The sequence below is a fragment of the Podarcis cretensis genome (assembly GCF_951804945.1).
Source record: "Podarcis cretensis genome assembly, chromosome: 10".
Lineage (NCBI taxonomy): Eukaryota > Metazoa > Chordata > Lepidosauria > Squamata > Lacertidae > Podarcis > Podarcis cretensis.
In genome coordinates this window covers 19193651-19212555 of record NC_137179.1, presented here as the reverse complement: position 1 = coordinate 19212555, position 18905 = coordinate 19193651, and the positions used below count along the sequence as shown (strand labels likewise).

The window sequence follows — 18905 nt, the reverse complement described above, 5'->3', positions numbered from 1 at the left end:
GTTGGCGGGCGGAGGGAGGGGGGGCGAGTGGGAAGGCTTGTAAGCGGAGCATGCTGGGTGTAGTACGAGTGAATCGATCGATCCCATCGACGGTCGCGTGAGGCGGGCGGGGCGGGCGTGTGAGGGAAGAAGAGGTCTTAAGCGTGTCGCGCGCGCCGGCGAAGAGCGAGGGGAGGCAGGGCTCGCGCCAGGGGAGAGGCGGGGCTTGGTGTTCGCCTCGCGCCGGGGGCGCGGGCGGGGAGCTGCTCGCTCGGGTGAGGAGGAGCCGGAGCGCCAGCCGTGAGGGGAGCAGCGGGCGGAGGAAGACCACAGCAGCTGACAGACAGTGGTAGGGAGGCTCAGCCGACCCGGAGGCAGGTCAGAGAACTGGGCCTGTGTGCGGCGTGTGAGGTGAAGCCGACGGTGGTCGAGATGAGGGTCTCGACGAGGGTCTGTGTCGCTGAGGGAAGGGGGGAAGGTCGGGTGGGGCCTGCCCGCCTGCCTCTGCCGGGCGTGTGTTCATAGTTGGCACCCCTTGACCCGGGGCCTATCAGCTGCTCCACGGAAGCGGGAGGGAGAGGCCCGTCCCCTCCACACGAGCCGGGCTTCCACGTTCCGGGAAAAGGTGCTCCATCCAGGATGCCTCCTCTTCCCCGCCGCCCCCCGCCCTAAACTGGCTCTGCCGAGGCTCCCTGCCGTGCTCAGAACCGTGGCCTCTCCCTCGACCCCACCCCGTTAGTAGGAGGCGGCGGCGGGGAGGTGGACGAGCCCCACCTGTCAGCCTCGTCGGCAACAGCCAGTGAAATAATTGTTTTCTTTTGTTAGGGGGAGGATAGCAAAACGGATTTGCGGACATGGGCGCACCTATTGTTGCGGCTTCTCGCCCGGCGCTGCAGCCCTTTTGCACATCCTGACAGCTGATGCTACTCTTCGATAGGTGGCTTGATAAATGCACAGTGGATCATGTAGTCTCGTAGCCGTCTCTCTTATTCACTGCCTCATGTTAGCAACTGTTAACCTTGGGGTGGATGCGATCATCATCTTTTTCTGTGGCTTGGCAGTCCATTTGTGTAACAAGGTGCTCGCTTTTCCTTTCCTTGAGCTATTTCAAAGAATGGCAAGCAAGCAGCCTTCTTGAGGAATTTGGCATGCAATGCAGGACCTCAAAATAAAAAAATCTCTGGTATGGTGGCAAATTTATCCTTTACTGGAACGGTGTAGTAATAAAATATTTTCTGGAGCCTGTGCATAAGATGAGCAAGAGTTTTAAACAGTAGCTTACCTTTCATAATTCCATTTTGTCTTTAACTCTGATTGGATTGTGAAACTCTGCCTTGTTCTGGTAATTCCATCAAATATAATGGGATGGGGCTCATGCTGTGGAGGAGCAGAAATAGATGGCATTTCCTTGCAGGGGTTGGGATTGGTGATCCCTAGTATCTTCAGTTTTGTTTTAAAAATTTTCATATGGAAGGATCTGTTTTGAAGTACCGTATTTTTCGCTCCATAGGGCGCACCAGACCATAGGGTGCACCTAGTTTTTAGGGGGGGGGAATAAAGGGGAGGAAATTGCACACCAACCCCTCTCGCTCTCCAGGCTTCAGCGAAAGCCTGCACTCACTCCATAGGACGCACACACATTTCCCCTTCATTTTTGGAGGGGGAAAAGTGTCTTCTATAGAGCAAAAAATGAGTTGTTGCCATTGAAAATAGATTGGCTAGATGAATTATTAACCTACCTCAGTATGTGGCAGTTTCACATATTTAGAAATATTCACCCTTAGTTAGGAAAGTGTATAGTCTACAGGGTTTGTCCTAATCATCATATAATACAGTTTAAGAAGTATTGCCTAGAATTTGGCATAACTTGTCACTTGAGATCATTTTTGTGCTGTACATTAACTGCTTCTGAGTATTTTAAATGGGCCATTTTAAAATGAAGCAGAATTACAGTCAGTGCAATCTCAAAAGAGACTTCAACACTTTGATTTTGCACAAACTGAGTTAGATGTTGTCAGTATAACTTAACTGGTATAACTTAACTATTTAGAATAGTTTTTAGGAAAAAATATAGTGTTTTCCTTTGTCAAACAACATATTGATATTTTATTGATTTATTAATGGTTTGCTGAACAAAAGAAATGACTTTTGTATAGCACATAACATTTTTAAATTTAGATTTTAAAATGTTTTAGCTGTTGGTCTGATATGATTTCCCCCCCTTTTGAATGATGAAGCCATAAATATTTTTTACAACAAATCCATTTTTCTGTAAAGTTGTATTGATTGTATCTTGCAGAGAACATAAGAACATTACTAGTTTTGATTATTCATGATAGAAGACATTGTGGTGCCTAAACACTTCTGGAGGCTGAAGTCTAGAGTGCAAAAAATATTAGAGGTGTTAATTTTGTAAAATTAAAGATCCAATAAAATAATAATAGCATGGTGTTAAAAAGTAATCTACAGCAACAAACACATTTAAAAAATAAAATAATAAGATAATAAATGGGCAAAACTGTTATATTCTGGGAGCCAGAGAAACCCATGTACAGAGTTCTGTCAGTACAGGGAGGGGTGGCTTATTTTTCCCCTACTATGTCATAATGTCATTGGTGTTCCTCATCCTAAATGTAATTTTTGGTATATTAGTATTATACTGTTCATTCTGCTTGTATCTGCTAGGAATTGATAAAGGTACATGCACTGATAGCCTCTCCTGTACTGGTTTTGGTATTTTGTTATTTTTGTCTGGTTGTTGCTTTGCAGGGATGTGCTTTTAGGCATGTTCATCCATTACACAACACAGACTTGACTTCTCCACCCACAGCAATCCATTTTTTAAATAGTGAGTAAGAAGCAAGAATGCCTCTGGAAAGAAGAATCAAGTGACAGGTCTAGTTTGAATACGCCTTGCCTGATTGTGTTTAAGAACAAGCTGACAGTGGCATAATTAAGATGGTATTTTTGTGCACATCCTGAGAGCAAGCAAATACCAGTTTCAGGAGTTAGGAAAGTCAGAATCCATTTTCCAAGCATCATTAACTGCCTTAAGTTCATGTACCTAACATCTGATGGATAGTATAAGTCAACCTTCACCAGCTGGACTGGCTGGGGCCAACCAGAGTTGTCGAAAACATCTGAGGGCATCATATTGGCAAAGGCTGATTTAAGGCATGCATGTTATCCAGAGCTGAAGGAAATGTGTACAGAACGTTTGAATAATGAGCACAAGATTGATTGTATTTTGTGATGCACTTTGAGTGAATGAGGATTTAATCCTTGCACAAACTCTGTAACTTAGGCCAGTGCTATCCACAATTGATCCTCATGTATAATCCAAAACTGTTGGGTGTGCAATGGGGCTAGACCTCTGTTGGAAGTATCAGTTGGTTGCTCAAGAGCAATCAGGCAATATGCTTCAATAGTCTGTTTTAAAGGTTTCTTGTTGGTGATAAAAACCATTAGAATGCAGAGCGCCTCTATTCGGTGTCTTGCTCATTCACTGGCAGAATCTGAGAGTGGGCGGTCCTTAAACCTTCCCCAGCAGAGTAGTTTCTTGACGCCCAGTCTGCGCCTCCCCTCTCTGCGCGGAAGCCTACTGCGCAAGGAAGGCGTGGGTAACGGGGGACCTCTCTCCTCCCCGCTTTGCTCAGGCAAGGTGTCCTGGCACTGCCTCGCCTCTCCGAGCCCTGCATCTCTCCACTAGAGGCGTGGCTTCCTTTCTCTGCCGATGAAGTGCTGCTTCCCACGATCTTTGGGGGCTCTCTGTAATCCATCTGGCTTTTCCTCTCTCACCCCTGAGCCGATGGCAGTTCCCTGACATCCTCTCTAAATAGGATGGTAGCTTAGTGGTAGAGCACCTGGTTTTCATGTAGAGTGGTACTCCAGGTTCAGTCCACAGCAGCACCCATCAATATCACCATCTGAAATCCTAGGAGGCCACTGCTAGTCCATGTAGACAATACTGATCTAGATAGATCAGCTATATAAGGCAGCTTTGTCTGTTTCCTGTAGTTTGCATCTGAGATGAGCTTTTGACTAGAGACTGCTCCTCTACCAGCTCTGATTCTAATGATTTGATTTTGTTTCCTTAAAAAACTTACCCCAGTTGCATAGCATAAACCAGTGAAGTGTGTGTGAAGGAGTGGGAAATCTGGGGAGAGCTGAATAAAATCATACTTATTGCAAGTAAGGTAAAGGGACCCCTGACTATTATGTCCAGTCGTGGCCAACTCTGGGGTTGCTGTGCTCATCTCGCTTTATTGGCCGAGGAAGCCGGCGTACAGCTTCCGGGTCATGTGGCCAGCATGACTAAGCCGCTTCTGGCAAACCAGAGCAGCGCTCGGAAACACTGTTTACCTTCCCGCTGGAGCGGTACCTATTTATCTACTTGCACTTTGTCATGCTTTCGAACTGCTTGCAAGTAGTGTGGCTTTTAAAAGTGGGAATTATGCATGCACTGTATGATGCCCACAGCAACTGCTCCAGGTTTAAAAGCATATAATAGGGGTAACCAGTGTGGTGTCCTCTAGTTGTTGGACTACAATACCCATTCATTCCTGATCATTGACCATGCTGCTTGGGGCTGATGGGGGTTGTAGTCTGACAGTATCTGGAGGGCACCATGTTGGCTACTCCTGTATATTTTGGAAAATGCTGATAGGGTCAGGTCACTAACATTTTGTTGTTGTTCTTGCCCGTTTGCCCACAAGTCTCTTTCTAAAGATTAAAAGTTCCCAGCCATAACAGTCCCTGAATATCTTTGCTACCTATAAGTAGTAAATACAGTAAGTATTTGGTAAAGGTTTAGAAGGAAGACAAGTGAGATAGCTTCTGATTTCTTCTCATGAGGGAAAATAGAAAGCTTTGTGGGATGTTTTAATCTGATAATTTATTGAAGGTCAAGCTGTTTTGCAGGAAAAAAATGAGCTAAGCTTTGAGGAAAAATGGCTCTGTAGGTCTTACAGCAGGGTACTGATTTCTTTCAGCCAAAGGGCCTTGTTTCAGGGGTAACAAGCAAGAGATATTATGCGAGTTTCAGGTCACATTTCTGCTACTCTAAAGGAGGGCAAAGAACAAGCCATAAGTGGACATGGCCTTGTGAGTTCTGAGGACCAGAAAGGCCTGGAGGTATATATTTGGTCCCTATCATTGTCTTACAGTGGCAGGTTTATGTGTAGAACATCTATCAGCACACAGGCGGTTGCCAATCCGTCTGCTTCCTCATATCAGCCGTTGAAGAGTACTGTATATCATGTGAATCTGCTTTCTCTCGGAAACTACAAGGGTGGTTTATTTTTTTAAAAAAATGTTGTGACGCCGTCTATAGTTCTGACATTCAGAGTTGTTTTCTATGGTCTGTGGATACTGGGATTTGGAAGGACAGTTTAAAGGACCTGTTACCATACTCTGGAATTTAAATAAGTGGTGTGCATTGCAAAGGTCACACTTGCATTTCTGTGCAGGAGCTGTATCCTCTCACTTCCTAACACCTGCCAGGGTTGGCAGTTCCATGTCTGACTGTAGTTCCATGTTTTTCTTCTCTGTCTTTAAATATATTGTTAGGAGGGCAGAGAGTCTTATGTTTCAGCTAGTTTACGTAGCAGTCTTGTAACTTCCAAACACTGTGTATACTTGGTAAAGTAGGGAGACGTGGAATGATGTGAACCAAAATGTAGCAACTCTGTAAATGTTGTTGCAACATATATCCAAGGGAAGAATTTAAAAAAACAACAACCAAAAAACCCTTCTTTAATTTAGTTTTGTGGATCTTAAGAAGTTGGTATGACCTCTCTTATTTTGTTTTATGGCAGTTGAAATATATAGCTGTGGTGACAAAGGGTAAAAGTGATGTGGCTCAGTGGGGCTTAAGTCATGACTAGCTTGTCCCATTGATTTCAGTAACACTAACTTAGACCCCATTCTTCTACACACTTATCTGGATGTAAGCCCCATTGAACTCAATGGGATATTGAGACTTCATTCTGATCAGGCAGATAAAGAATTGCAATGGCAGTCTAAATCTGACTCAACAGAGTTCCCAGTTTGGCTTGTGAGGCTGTTTCCCCCAAACCACATGTACCTCCTTTGATCTGTGATGTCCAGTGAGAAATGTGTGGAGGTGTGGCTGTCAGTGTGTGACTGGAAACCTTAAAGTGTGCTTCAAATTGTGACATTGCTGATTTGCAGTGAGAGCAAGCCAGTTAGGTCAGTTGCACTGAGTTCCCCATGAGGAACTCAGAAGTGTAGCCAGCCACTGCAGATTATTGGAGCTTGAACTGAGCGCATTCCAGCCTACCTGTCACAGATGTTTGGCAGCGATGGGGACTGATTAAGATCTGGCCTGTTGAGCCAAAAGGGTTCCCCACCTCTCCCTGGTCTATATCCTTGCTGTGTAGTTTTTGGTGGGTTTTTTTGGGTTTTTTAAAAGAAAAGATTTGGAATTGTATTGCCTGTTGTAATGGGTCAGTTTTACTGAATTGGGCCAATTCATTTAAGCAGCCATCAAAATTTCATCCCTATTATATTACAAATCTGATGGGAGGACCTAAATGGTTGTCCCAGATTTTTTTCCTCCCCTTTTTTTTTTTGCTATGGAATAATTTTTCATTCTCTCATGTAATTATATATTTAGGGATCCCACCCAACCCCCATTTCATCGTGGCAGATGGTATGGCACCCACCAATCGTTTTGTTGCTGCTGTCAGGATGTGATTCATTTATTTTTTTGCCACTGATTTTAAAAATAGGATAGATTATGGAAATACTGAATTTCCTTTTTAAATTCCTTGAACAGTAGGAGCCTATGTGGCTTTTTGGGGTCTCCTGCTCTTTCCCCACATGCTTTCCCCCTCCCCACATCCTAGGTATAAAGTATGCACAACTCGAGTTTTACCACACAAAATCTGGGGAAGTATGGTGAACTTCCAGAGGAAGTTGGTGATGTCCTCAATTTTAGTGGAACACTGTGATACTGATAAATTTTTACTACTATTCTGAATACCTGGTAGTTTTCTTATTAATTGGTTTAACAGTCAGTCGTCAGTCTGTTTGTACCTAGAGACAATGCAATCAGTGTCATTCCTTTCTTCCCAGTCAACAGATGTTCTGACCTTGTGATGAACTCTTCCACACTTTTTCAGCCATCTTTCAACAAATGTCAGACATAATTCTTCAAAGGAAAAATAACTGATTTTGATGGTGGAAAGGGTCAGTATAGAGACCCTTGTCATCCAATTCTAGCATGCCACTCATCCATATCTTGTCTGCCAAAATCCATTTACCAAGATAATTGTCCCTTTGCAGTCAGAGCATACCCTGTGACTCCTAGCTCTTTCTAAGCTAAACCACTTTCCCATGTCCTATTTTTGGGATAGGGAGATCTCCAACCTATGAGCTGAATCAGGCCTACCAGCCCTCTCCATTTGGTTTGTGAGGTGTTTTAGGTGAGGCCACCCCATCAGGTGTTGGGCAGGTAAAGACATGGCTGGGCCGAAGTGGATTTGCAGTCACTACTGGTTAACTCATCAAGGGCACCAGCACAACACATTGGAAGCCCAAACAATCAGGGATTGCATAGCTCGGTGTGACCCATAGTTATCAAACTTAATTCACTGGGGGTTGTCCTACCTGCACTCCCAACCCCACTTGCACCCCAAACTTATTTCCCCTACATCCTGCCTGCCTAAATGTCTGTCACCCATGTCTGCTTCTTAAGCAACCACCACCCATTCCACACCCTTCTCTGCCCGTCAGACAGACTGCACACCCCACACCTTTTTACCCTGGCTGCTAATTTAAGGGAGAGGCTAATGTCAAAGAATGCACTTGCAACTCTTGGTAGGTCAACCCTTTTCCCTTTTAAGAGCATTGCTTCCTTGCCTTGATGATGTTGTAAGGACCAGTGTGGTAGGTGTGACTGCACTGGGAATCCCAGGGAATCTATTAAGATTCTGGGCATTATGTTTTATAGACCTGCTGAAGAGTAAGTCCATCCCACTTGTTATATTAAACACTAGATTTCCCTTCAACTAGCAGGGATAATGTTAACCTTTTTGCCTGTGACTGTTCATGGGCTCCTTTAGGCAGGAGGGCAGGTTATAAATTTAATTGATAAATAAAACCTGTAGTAAGGAAAGGGCATAGTTGGTATACCAATAAGCATTCCTTGCTACCAGAAGGATCTAGGAGTACCCCAGAACTATGCACCTGCTTTTTTAAAGAAACAGATGCAGTTCTGTCCAGAACCGGTGAACTAGCAGACCTGGGAGATGCTCACCCATCGATTCTCTCCTTCACCAGGATTCAGTCTGTTTGTTGGTCCTCATCCAGCTCACCATTGCATTCAGGTCACAGTCTCTCCTGAGGCATGACATGGTGTCCCAATTCTCCTAATGACCACTCCAGGAAGTTTCATATAGATATTAAAGAGCACTTGGGATAAGATGGTGCCCTGTAGCATTCCACCACACAACTGCAAAGGGGCAAACACATAATTTGAGGCCTGAACATATTGTTGAGCATGAACAGAAAGGGCAATCGGAAGTACCGGAGAGACATTTTTCTATTTGCATGTTTGAATCTTCACAGAAAATAAGGAACCAACACTTGTTGGAAACTGAATATCTTTCTTTCTCTTACAGATGATGATCAGCTCCAAGAAACTATGTCTTCAGAAATGAAAGCTTGTACCTACTATAAACAGTGATCGGCCTTAAGTAGACTAGAAACTATAGTCAAGAAACTTCAGAGGAACTCGTCCTTACCTGGTTACCTTGTGTCATAAATTCAATCATGTATGGAAGTGCTCGGTCAGTTGGTAAAATTGAGCCAAGTAGCCAGAGTCCTGGGCGTTCACCAAGGCTGCCACGATCGCCACGGCTGGGCCATCGTCGAACCAACAGCACAGGTGGCAGTTCTGGAAGTAGTACTGGGGGTGGCAGTGGCAAAACTCTTTCTATGGAAAATATCCAATCCTTAAATGCTGCCTATGCCACTTCAGGCCCTATGTACCTAAGTGACCATGAGAACGTGGGTGCAGACACGCCTAAAAGCACCATGACTCTTGGACGATCTGGGGGGCGTCTGCCTTACGGTGTTAGGATGACTGCTATGGGCAGCAGCCCCAACATTGCCAGTAGTGGGGTTGCCAGTGATACTATAGCATTTGGAGAGCATCATCTTCCTCCTGTCAGCATGGCATCCACAGTGCCTCATTCACTGCGCCAGGCGAGGGACAACACTATAATGGACCTGCAGACGCAGCTCAAGGAAGTGTTGCGGGAAAATGATTTACTACGCAAGGATGTAGAGGTGAAAGAAAGTAAACTTAGCTCCTCCATGAACAGTATCAAGACATTCTGGAGTCCTGAACTCAAGAAGGAAAGAGCCCTGAGGAAAGATGAGGCATCCAAAATAACTATTTGGAAAGAACAGTATCGAGTTGTACAGGAAGAAAACCAGGTTAGTAATCTAAAGAGAATTCTGCAAGGGAAGGGTAGATACAATTGTTTTAATGAATGTGTTTCAGAGAATTTCCCTTGGCAGTCTTGAATTTGAGACAAATTATTCTATTGATCTAGAGTCAGTATACTCAGTTCCAAGTAGCACCATGGAACATGCAAAAGTGATTTTTCTGTTTCAGATTTTGTATCCACATTGCAGCTATGTTAACAGGCATGTTCAGAGTCCGTCTTGGGGGCCTAATCCGGGCCGTCGGTCTCAAGGACTTCAACCTCATAAAAAAAAAGCTCAGCAACTTCAATCCTTAAAAAAGCTCAACAACTGGTTGGCCCTTTGGTCGGCCCTCATCTGGCCCTCTTTGAAAAAAGTTTGGACACCGCTGGCATAAGAGAACAGTGAAGTGGGGGGAGAGCATCCAGTCCTTTCCCATCAGTTCACTATTCCAGCTCAATCCAGTATAATTCTAGGATTCTTTTATGAGAGTTCTCTGTAAGGAAGTGAGCAGAAGATTTATATCTTTGTAACATGGAAATTGTTGGATGTATTGGGTACTAGGAATAGTTAGACACTTACTCAGCAAATATTCCTGGAAGTTTGTCAAACTGTTGTGTGACATATGGTTGAATATTTAGACTCTAGATTTTAAGACTTATAAAATTATAAACAGTATGGAAAAACTGAAGAGAAACTATTCCCTTTCTCGCTGCATTTCAATTTGGTTAAATCCACTTGAATCCAGTGGCAGTAGATCCAACACATATCTAATGAAGTATTTCTTCATAATACACAATTTGATTATAAAATTTGTTGCCGCAGGGTATATTTTTTAATACTAAGATGTACGTCTTGCAAATACTCCTTGCATGTTGTTAAGATGTGTAGGGGACAGTTGATGAAAGACTTCCTTTGAAAGATAGTCAGAGTTTCTTTTGACAAGGTCAAGGTCTTAAAATATTTTCAGAATAAAGCCTAGATTCATATTCAGTTGAATATATTTGTTTATGTAACCAAAGCAATTACTTTTCAAGTATCCTTCATGCACACAGGATGGAAATACTCTTGGTGGTTTTCTACCAGGTGTAGATTGGAAATTTCTCCCTACTCTCACCTTTTATGTCAGCCTTCTAGGGTTTGTTGAAAGGTACCAGTGGCCCATTTCCCTGGCTGCTCCTCTGTATTCAAAAGCTTGTTACTAGAAGTATACCCAACCTCACATGTCCCTACAATGAATGGAAGATCCACCTCCCCTAATTCCACTTGGTTAAAATGAAAACTATTTTATATGAAAATTTGAAATCTGCTAAACATAATGGGTGATCCTTGCTTCCTCACAAGTGCCTTTGAAATTGTTATTTAAGATTTTCTAACTTAGTGTTAGGTTTTTTGTTTCTTTTTTATGCTATCTTTTCCCTCATGCCCATCCTTAATTTGAATTAATCTTTTGATTTTGAATCTAGGAATATTGTATACTTTTGACAACCAAATAATTTTTCATACTACATTATTCAACCGGGGGTGGAGGAAGTAAGGGGAAAACAGACAAGTTGTGGTAGCTGCCCCCTACCTGGCTAAAAATTAATCTGCAAGTGTTGGAGTTCTTGTCTGACAGGAGCTAGTGTTAATCAAGAGAATTGTGTCAGACCAGTTAGTCAGTCTCCACAATTGTTTGTCAAGAACCTAGGAGTAAGTGGTGTATTAAGGAAGGAGAGAGTGAATATAAACTGCAGGATAGTGTCTAGTATCTTCATGTAGTTCCAAACTATGCATTCAGTATATCTGAAGAAGTGTACATGCACACGAAAGCTTATACCCAGAACAAACTTAGTTGGTCTCTAAGGAGCTACTGAACAATTTTTTAATTTTTTAATTTATTTTGTATGCATCAGAATTCTCTAGTTCACAGTTCAGATAAGGAAAGTACGGGGTGATATGCATTGTTGAGAACCAGTATGGTATAGTGGTTAGAGTGTCAGACTGGGACCGGAAAATCTAGTTTTCAAATCCTCTCTCATCCATGTAGCTCACTGGGTGACCGTTGGCCGGTTATACCCTCTCAGCTTAACCTACCTCACAAGGTTATTGTGGGGGTTATATGAGGAGGGGGCAAACCATGTAAACCACTTGAGCTCCTTGGAGAAAATGCAATAAATTAATAAATAATGTTAGTCATACTTGGATTAGATCCATTAAAGCCAATGGGCTTAAGTGCATTGATTTCAGTGGGTCTGCTCTAAGTATGACTTAGTTTGATATAACTCATAATGGATAAAGGGCAAAATCTAACAGAATGATTTTACATTTTAAAAGGACTGTCCCTAGAATTAGTGAACATTTTGTGGTTGATTAGAATTTTGGCTGTGAAAGGCCAACATTTTTTTCAAATACTACTTTGGAATCTGAAATGACACCTCTTGAAATCTAAATACTGTAGTAATTGGAATAAATAGGATGCTTTGGAACTTTGAAAGTGAGTACTACTTTAAAAAATAGAATTGTCTTTGCGTGTAAACATGTGATTGGTTTGTGGGTTTGTTTGTTTTTTCTTTGTTTGTTGGATCACTGAAAAGGTTTCTTACTTAATGAGAGGTGGGGGTATGCTGGCTTTCCTATATCCTATTTCTATCATTCCTTACACCCATTCTAATTATTCATTTAAGTAAACTGCTAGAGCTTTATTTTCTGAGCCCACTATAATTACTACTATAATGGTAGGACGGTAGAACTGTAGTCCAAAAAATAAATGGCACTATTTAAAAGCAATGCGGAATATGTAATGAGATACACAAACAAGGCACGCTAATTAGTCCACCTCTAATTAACTTGTTTTATGCCATCTATATCAGTTGTCCGTTTGTATCCTTTAGAGTAAATCTGATCAACCTAAATTTTATTATAAACAGATTTTTCCACCTAGGGCTTTGGACTAGGGATTTCTTTGAACTAAGTTGCGAACACATTTCAGCCTATCAGTTAATCTGATAATTTAAAAAATACATCTTCAAGGCTTTTGGATAATATCTTGGCAGAAATGCAAGGAATAACTGAAGGACACATTCCAGATCTTAACTGGTTACTATACTTTTTTCCTCTTAGATGTGCAAGGTTTGTGACTTTCTCAGTTCCAAACATGAGTGTACCAACAATATAAGCAAAAGTGAATATTCAGGGTCATTTTATATATGAGTTCAACCAGCTGATGGGCTGTGGGATCTGGGATGATGGGAGCCATAGCTCCAGGAACATCCCTATCCTAGAACCTTAGCAGGAACCTTGCCTTAGGACTTCATGCACAAGCACACAACACAACTCTGTTGCAATTGCTTTGTAGAATTTGCAGTGTGCAGACAGGTCTGTACCCTGAGTTCCTAGACCCTGCTTGCATAATAGCTCATTTTTTATTGTGAAAGGTATCTTAATCCATAGTTTCAAAGTTATGGAGTTCCTTTCACACCCTGTTTATTTAGGAAAATGGAATAACTGCGATTAGACTAAACAACCCTTGGGGTTACTTCCATCTCCACAGCTATGTAATTCTATGGATGAAGCATGTAAAGTGAGTACATTGAGGAGGGAGGAAATAGTTTCTGATGGGGAAGGTGGTTTCGTAAAGCTGTAACTCTACAGAACCACTACCTGGCTCATGAGTGGCCTCCATGGAGGACGTTTGAGGCTTCAGAATACCCCTTTCTGAACAGCTGCAGCCCAAGGCTTTAATTAGGTTGGCTGGTGTAGGGTAAAGACTCCATGGAGCCACAATTTGATTTGCATGCAGTTTACATTGACTATTTTGGGGAGCTAAGAACACCCCTTTGTGGACAGCAGCATGAGAGCCCCAAGTCTTTGTTTTATGAGTGTACCCTATTCTCCACTTTGTCAGCATTTATAGTCAAAATAATGCAATTACTCATCATTAATAGAAACACTGCTTTCCGATAACAGTGGGATCCCCCTGGTAACATTCAAAATTAGCTCTCAAGGGTCAGTTCCAGGGATTGGGAAGCACTTGCTGGATGCAGGCTGCAGCTGGATTTCATCTAACCTTCTGGATCTCCTTCTTTGGGCTGGCCCAAAACATTTTGCTGCTTAACATGGGGACAAGATGGCACCTCCACTATTCCATGGAAAAAAGCCAACCCAACTGATAGCTGGATCTTACTTCAGCACTGGCATTATGAAAAGTGAACCTGAGGACAGTGGGCTTCCTTCAGGCCACAGAGCAGGCTGTATGGCATAGAGAGCTATGTTCTCCAGCACCTCACAGCTGCCTCCTTTTCCTCAGTATCTGCTGCCTAAGGCAGCCACCTCTGCCAAGTGGTAGGGGCAGTCCTGCCTTCCATCCTTCCATTATTTAGCAGAGAACATCTGAGACGGGGACAGACTTTAATGTTGTGCAAACTGTTGCACCTCCTTCCTCTACAAGAAGAGAGGGGAAATGTAAGCAGAGAGGTAGACGTTTATTTGCAAATACACAAAACATCATGTGTGGTTTTTGCAACTGCAAACATGCAGTTTATGGGATGCAGTTAAATTTTAAAGCTTGAGGCTTTGAAAGCACGACTTTGCATTTCAACTGTACATTGAAGTTGTTTACATTCTCCTGGGATTACTGAGTAGTTCTTGTTTTTTCTGTCACGACAGATTAAAGTGTGTTGGAAAGCTTTTAAAAGTCTGTAGAGAAAATAGGTGAAATTTGAGTGGAATTACTTTGAATTAAATATTTGCTTCTGTTTCCATTGGATATAGCTTTGTGCATCTGTTAAGGGTCTGTATGTGGGTTTGGCCCCACCTACTATTGGCCCTCTGCCCAAAAATATTTCCACGCTCATGTCCTTGGTGTGTGGACTCTGCCCCCCACCCCTGCAAACTGAACTGTCTGCTGCTCATGCAGCAAGGTAGCTTTTCCTCTTGTTGTTGACTGACTTGGCTTTACTGATTAAATTGGCACATGATCAATTATCCAGGCAATAGATTCAGTCTTTGCACTCAAAATGTCAGTTTGATTTCATTAATGAACAGTGCACTGATATACTAAACGGTCTGGCTATATTAGAAGATTCAATTACCAGGGGTCCACAAGTTTTAGTTTTCTTAAAAGGTAAAGGGAACCCTGACCGTTAGGTCCAGTCGCGGACGACTCTGGGGTTGCGGCGCTCATCTCCCTTTACTGGCCAAGGGAGCCAGCGTACAGCTTCCAGGTCATGTGGCCAGCATGACTAAGCCGCTTCTGGTGAACCAGAGCAGCGCACAGAAACACCATTTACTTTTCTTAAGAGGTAGCTATTACCAGCCTTTTCCTAAGTCTTTTGCATGTGACAGGCCTTGTTCTGCTTCTACCTTCTGTAAATTCCCAATGTGAAATGAAACAAGAGAAGGTCCCTTTCTTTGAGTTCTCTGACACAGAGGGATAAATAGGTACTGTACTTGTTTCACTCTTAGGAGCCTTTGCCGTAAGCCAGAAATGACATAATTCCTTTTTGTTTCTTCTCCGTTCCCCAGTGTTCATTGGAGGCATTGTGAGTTCTTGGCAACTTATAGAGAGCTCATGAAAAAGATCAGCAATACCATACAAGTTCCCCTGAATGTCAGCTAGCCTGAAAGTAACAGTCTTCCTCTGGTTTATATTGGCCAGTTGAAAGCAACTGAAAACAAGAATGGAAAGTTGTTTCCTGCAGAATACCAACAAGGTGTTTGTTACATACCTTAGTTATGCAGTCTGCCACTAGTACCTTCTAGCAGAATGCAATGGACACCCTCTGGTTCCATTAGGAGTAGGGCAACTCAGTTGTTCAGTTGTTCTTGAATCTTGGATAATTTGTGCCCTGAATAATACTGAGAGGCATCGCCTGCAAATCTTTTGCAGATTTTATTTCTCTGTTGTCTAAAATACTGCGCACATGAGTATTGCCCTGTGTTAATGTCTCTCTCAGAAGTACAGTCATACCTCGGGCTACAGACACTTCAGGTTGCGTTTTTTCAGGTTACAGACACGCCAAAACCCGGAAGTACCAGAACGGGATACTTCCGGGTTTCGGCGGTCATGCATGTGCAGAAGCACTAAATCGCAACCCACGCATGCGCAGATGCAGCACTATGGGTTGCGAACGTGCCTCCCGCACAGATCATGTTCGCAACCCGAGCGTCTACTGTATATTGTTACAAGGGTTGTGTGCTACACACAATCTCTGCTGAGCAGTAGCAAGATTCCAAAACATTACACCCAAATAATGTCCCTCTTTGGTCCTCTCATAACTTCAGTGAGCTTGGATCCAAAGCAGCAGTCAGTCATGGCCCCCAACCTCTCAATGCAGCCTCCTGAGCCAGCATTGCATGGCATCTGCCCTTCAGCCCCCCACATGCATGGAGCCTTCCCCACGTCCTGCTTCTCCTTCCCAGAAAACCCTTTGCCAAGCATCTCTTCCCCTTCTGTCTGCTCACCCGTCTTCTTGCTATTCCAAGCCTAGTTTTAAGAGGTGATAATTTTCCTGTAACCTGTAACGGCATTGCTCAGCATAACCTTGGCAACCTCCGTTGGCACAGACTCAAGGATTTCCATGTGATGAGCCACCAACACCTTTCATCATGCTTAAGGGCTTCTATCTCAGGTGAGGCCCTGGCCTAGAAAGGAAGCTTAGCCTGTATTATTCCACTGGCCTGGCATCTTCTCTTCAGTAGTCCAAAAAACGGCTACATCCTACCCTTTCATTACTTTATAACATTTATTAACTCTATCAGTTATAGGTGTCCTCTGTTACCACAGATCTGTAACAGTATTATAGTAGAGGGTGAAAAGTAGGGCATCTAGCCATAGAAGTTAGATTCAGGAATTTTATAACAATATAAAATTATAAAAGGTGTTAAAATAAGAAAATATCTCTTGATACAAGCATACATTTTTCAAGTGAATTTTTCCCATCTTTGTAACAGAATATTTCAACAGACCATTACATTTGTTTTCCTCACAGTTCTCATTTATTCTTTTATCAGTATTTAGTCTCTCACACTTCAGGCTAGCAGTTTGAAACATTAGAAGTTGAAGTGTTCAGACTTCAGCAGTGGCTGGAAAGCTTGGAGATTAAAGGAGGGGGGGAAATACAAATCCACCTCAGCCTTGCATGCCCTCTCTGTCCCTTTTGGTTTTAGTCTGGAATCCCAGCTACCTTATATTTAGAAAAGATAAGATAATTTGTTCCACCCCCAAACACTCCTTCATAGTTCCCCCATCAGTATCTTTAGAACTTGATCTCATCACCTGCCATGAGGCTCATTCACTTGAGCCAGAGAAGACAAACGGGATGCTAACCAGAACAAGGAAGGATAGAATCTGTGGCATCCTTGGTAGCTCTTGTGGGCTACATTTTCTTGTTTCTAAAGTATAAGCAGGCTAACATGGTTGTCATTTAGCAAATCACTTCTGTTTCCTTAATCCATTTAATATTTACAGATAGGTAGCCGTGTTGGTCTGCCATAGTCAAAACAAAAAAAATTCCTTCCAGTAGCACCTTAAAGACCAACTAAGTTAGTTCTTGGTATGAGCTTTCGTATCTGAAGAAGTGTGCATGCACACGAAAGCTCATACCAAGAACTAACTTAGTTGGTCTTTAAGGTGCTACTGGAAGGAATTTTTTTCCATTTAATATTTGTTTGCTATTCTTACTATTTCTAAGCACCATTCTTATTTTTCTGTGTAATTGTGGACCAGGAGGTCAATATTGGACTAGAAATACCACCGATTTATCGATTTGTGTTCTTTTTGAAGCAAGGACTAAGTTGTTATCTCTCCCCCCCCCCCCCACCAATGGTGCTGTCTTCCTTCAATCTCTTGAAAGGAAACAGCCTACAATTTTTTAAAGTAATAATGCAAGTAAAAGGGATTTGTTAGATACGAAGTCTTTCAATCTTTTATGACTCTGATTAGTCTTCAGATCATGAACATCTGATTACACTTAATTTAATATGTAAGGCACACACCCCCACCTGGCTTATCAGTGGTGATTTGACAAGTTCCATGCTGTGTCTTCATCTGGCATCTGTACCAGCAGACGGTCTTGTCAACATAATGCTACAAAGTGTCCATATGTTGGCATATTGGTAATCTCCTCAGGTGTACTCATAGATTTCCCTCTTCAGATACTGCTGATTAGCATTTTGTCAAAGTTCCATGTTTGTCATTGAACTGTTGTTTGCCATCACTTTCCTTTATAGAGACTAGCCTGGATAAAAATAGATTTAAAAATATGATTTTTAACATTTTGTTTTGGATTTTTAAAACATCAATTATATTATCTTTCAAACTAGCCTTCATTTTAAAATGAAATATAAATGTACTACAATATAAATGTTTTAAAGTCTTCTCTCAGTCCCTTAAAACTGAATTGATGACATCTTATCAAACAAAGTTAAAGCCTGTTTTCCAGGCAAATAACTGAACCAGAAGTAAATATTTGGTGACTTTTGACATCAGGCATTCTCAATATGACAAGAGATCATATGTTGTACAAAGGCATCGTCAGAACTTGTGGACATTTACTGGAGCTGAATGTTGGGGGAGATTCAGGATAGATAAAAGAAAGTACTTCTTCATACAGTGCATACAGTTAAACTATGGAATTCGCCCCTATAGAAGGAAGTGATAGCCACCAACCTGGATGGCTTTAAAAGAGGATTAGACAAATTCATGAAGAACAGCCATGGTGGTTATGCTCTGCCTTGACAGCTGGAGGCAGTTATGCTTCTGAATACCAGTTGCTGGGAATTGCAGATGGGCAGAGTGCTGTTGCGCTCATCTCCAGCTTGCAGGCTTCCTACAGGCCTCTGGTGAGACTAGGATGCTGGACCAGTTGCACCTTTGGCTTGATCCAGCAGGGTCCTGCATTCTCACAAAAGTTTCACAGATACATTGGGCTCAAAGAATCATATCTTCCAGAGCCAGTCCACTTGATGCAATCATTTAAGCAGCAATTGTTTTAAGCACATTTGGTGGACTTGGCCCCAAATAAAGTTGATAAATCAGATTATCACTTTGTCAACATTTTGAACCTCATGAACTATACATCCTTCTCAAATTGTAAGGAATATAATACCAGAAATACATTATTTTGTAAGCAATTTATTTTGCTTTAACATCAGTTATCCACAGCACCAACACACATGTTGGACCATTGCCTAGTAGATACATTTAAAACAATTTCTGTTCATTTCATTTGAACGCCCTATGAAAGGATATAAGTTTGTACATTTTTATTAATCTCTTTGGGAAGACAATTCCAACCATTTTTCTAATAGTTACTGGGGAAATTTTTGTACTTACCTGATTTTTGCAATATAGTTCTCAGCTAAAAAATACAAAAATGTCTTTTTAAAACCCACATATTAGAGTTAAACATGTTCATAAATGGTATTAATATTTATTAAATTTATTACCCACCCTTCACCAGCAGGTCCCCAAGCAGGTTGCATCAATT

The 18905-nt window shown here is 42.2% G+C and overlaps 1 protein-coding gene across 12 annotated transcripts in view; it reads left to right on the top strand.

Moving 5' to 3' along the window:
* ERC1 (ELKS/RAB6-interacting/CAST family member 1) overlaps window positions 1-18905 on the top strand; it is a 178889-nt gene that overhangs the window by 89 nt on the left and 159895 nt on the right. Inside the window, exons 1-2 of one of the 12 annotated variants that reach the window (XM_079992266.1) lie at window positions 76-357; window positions 8625-9444. In XM_079992266.1, coding sequence (XP_079848392.1) covers window positions 8776-9444 — 669 coding nt within the window. In that variant the 5' untranslated portion in view covers window positions 76-357; window positions 8625-8775. Of the gene's footprint in view, window positions 1-75; window positions 358-8624; window positions 9445-18905 lie in introns of those variants that run through there. The other 11 variants (XM_079992267.1, XM_079992275.1, XM_079992274.1 and 8 more) reach the window with 11 other exon arrangements.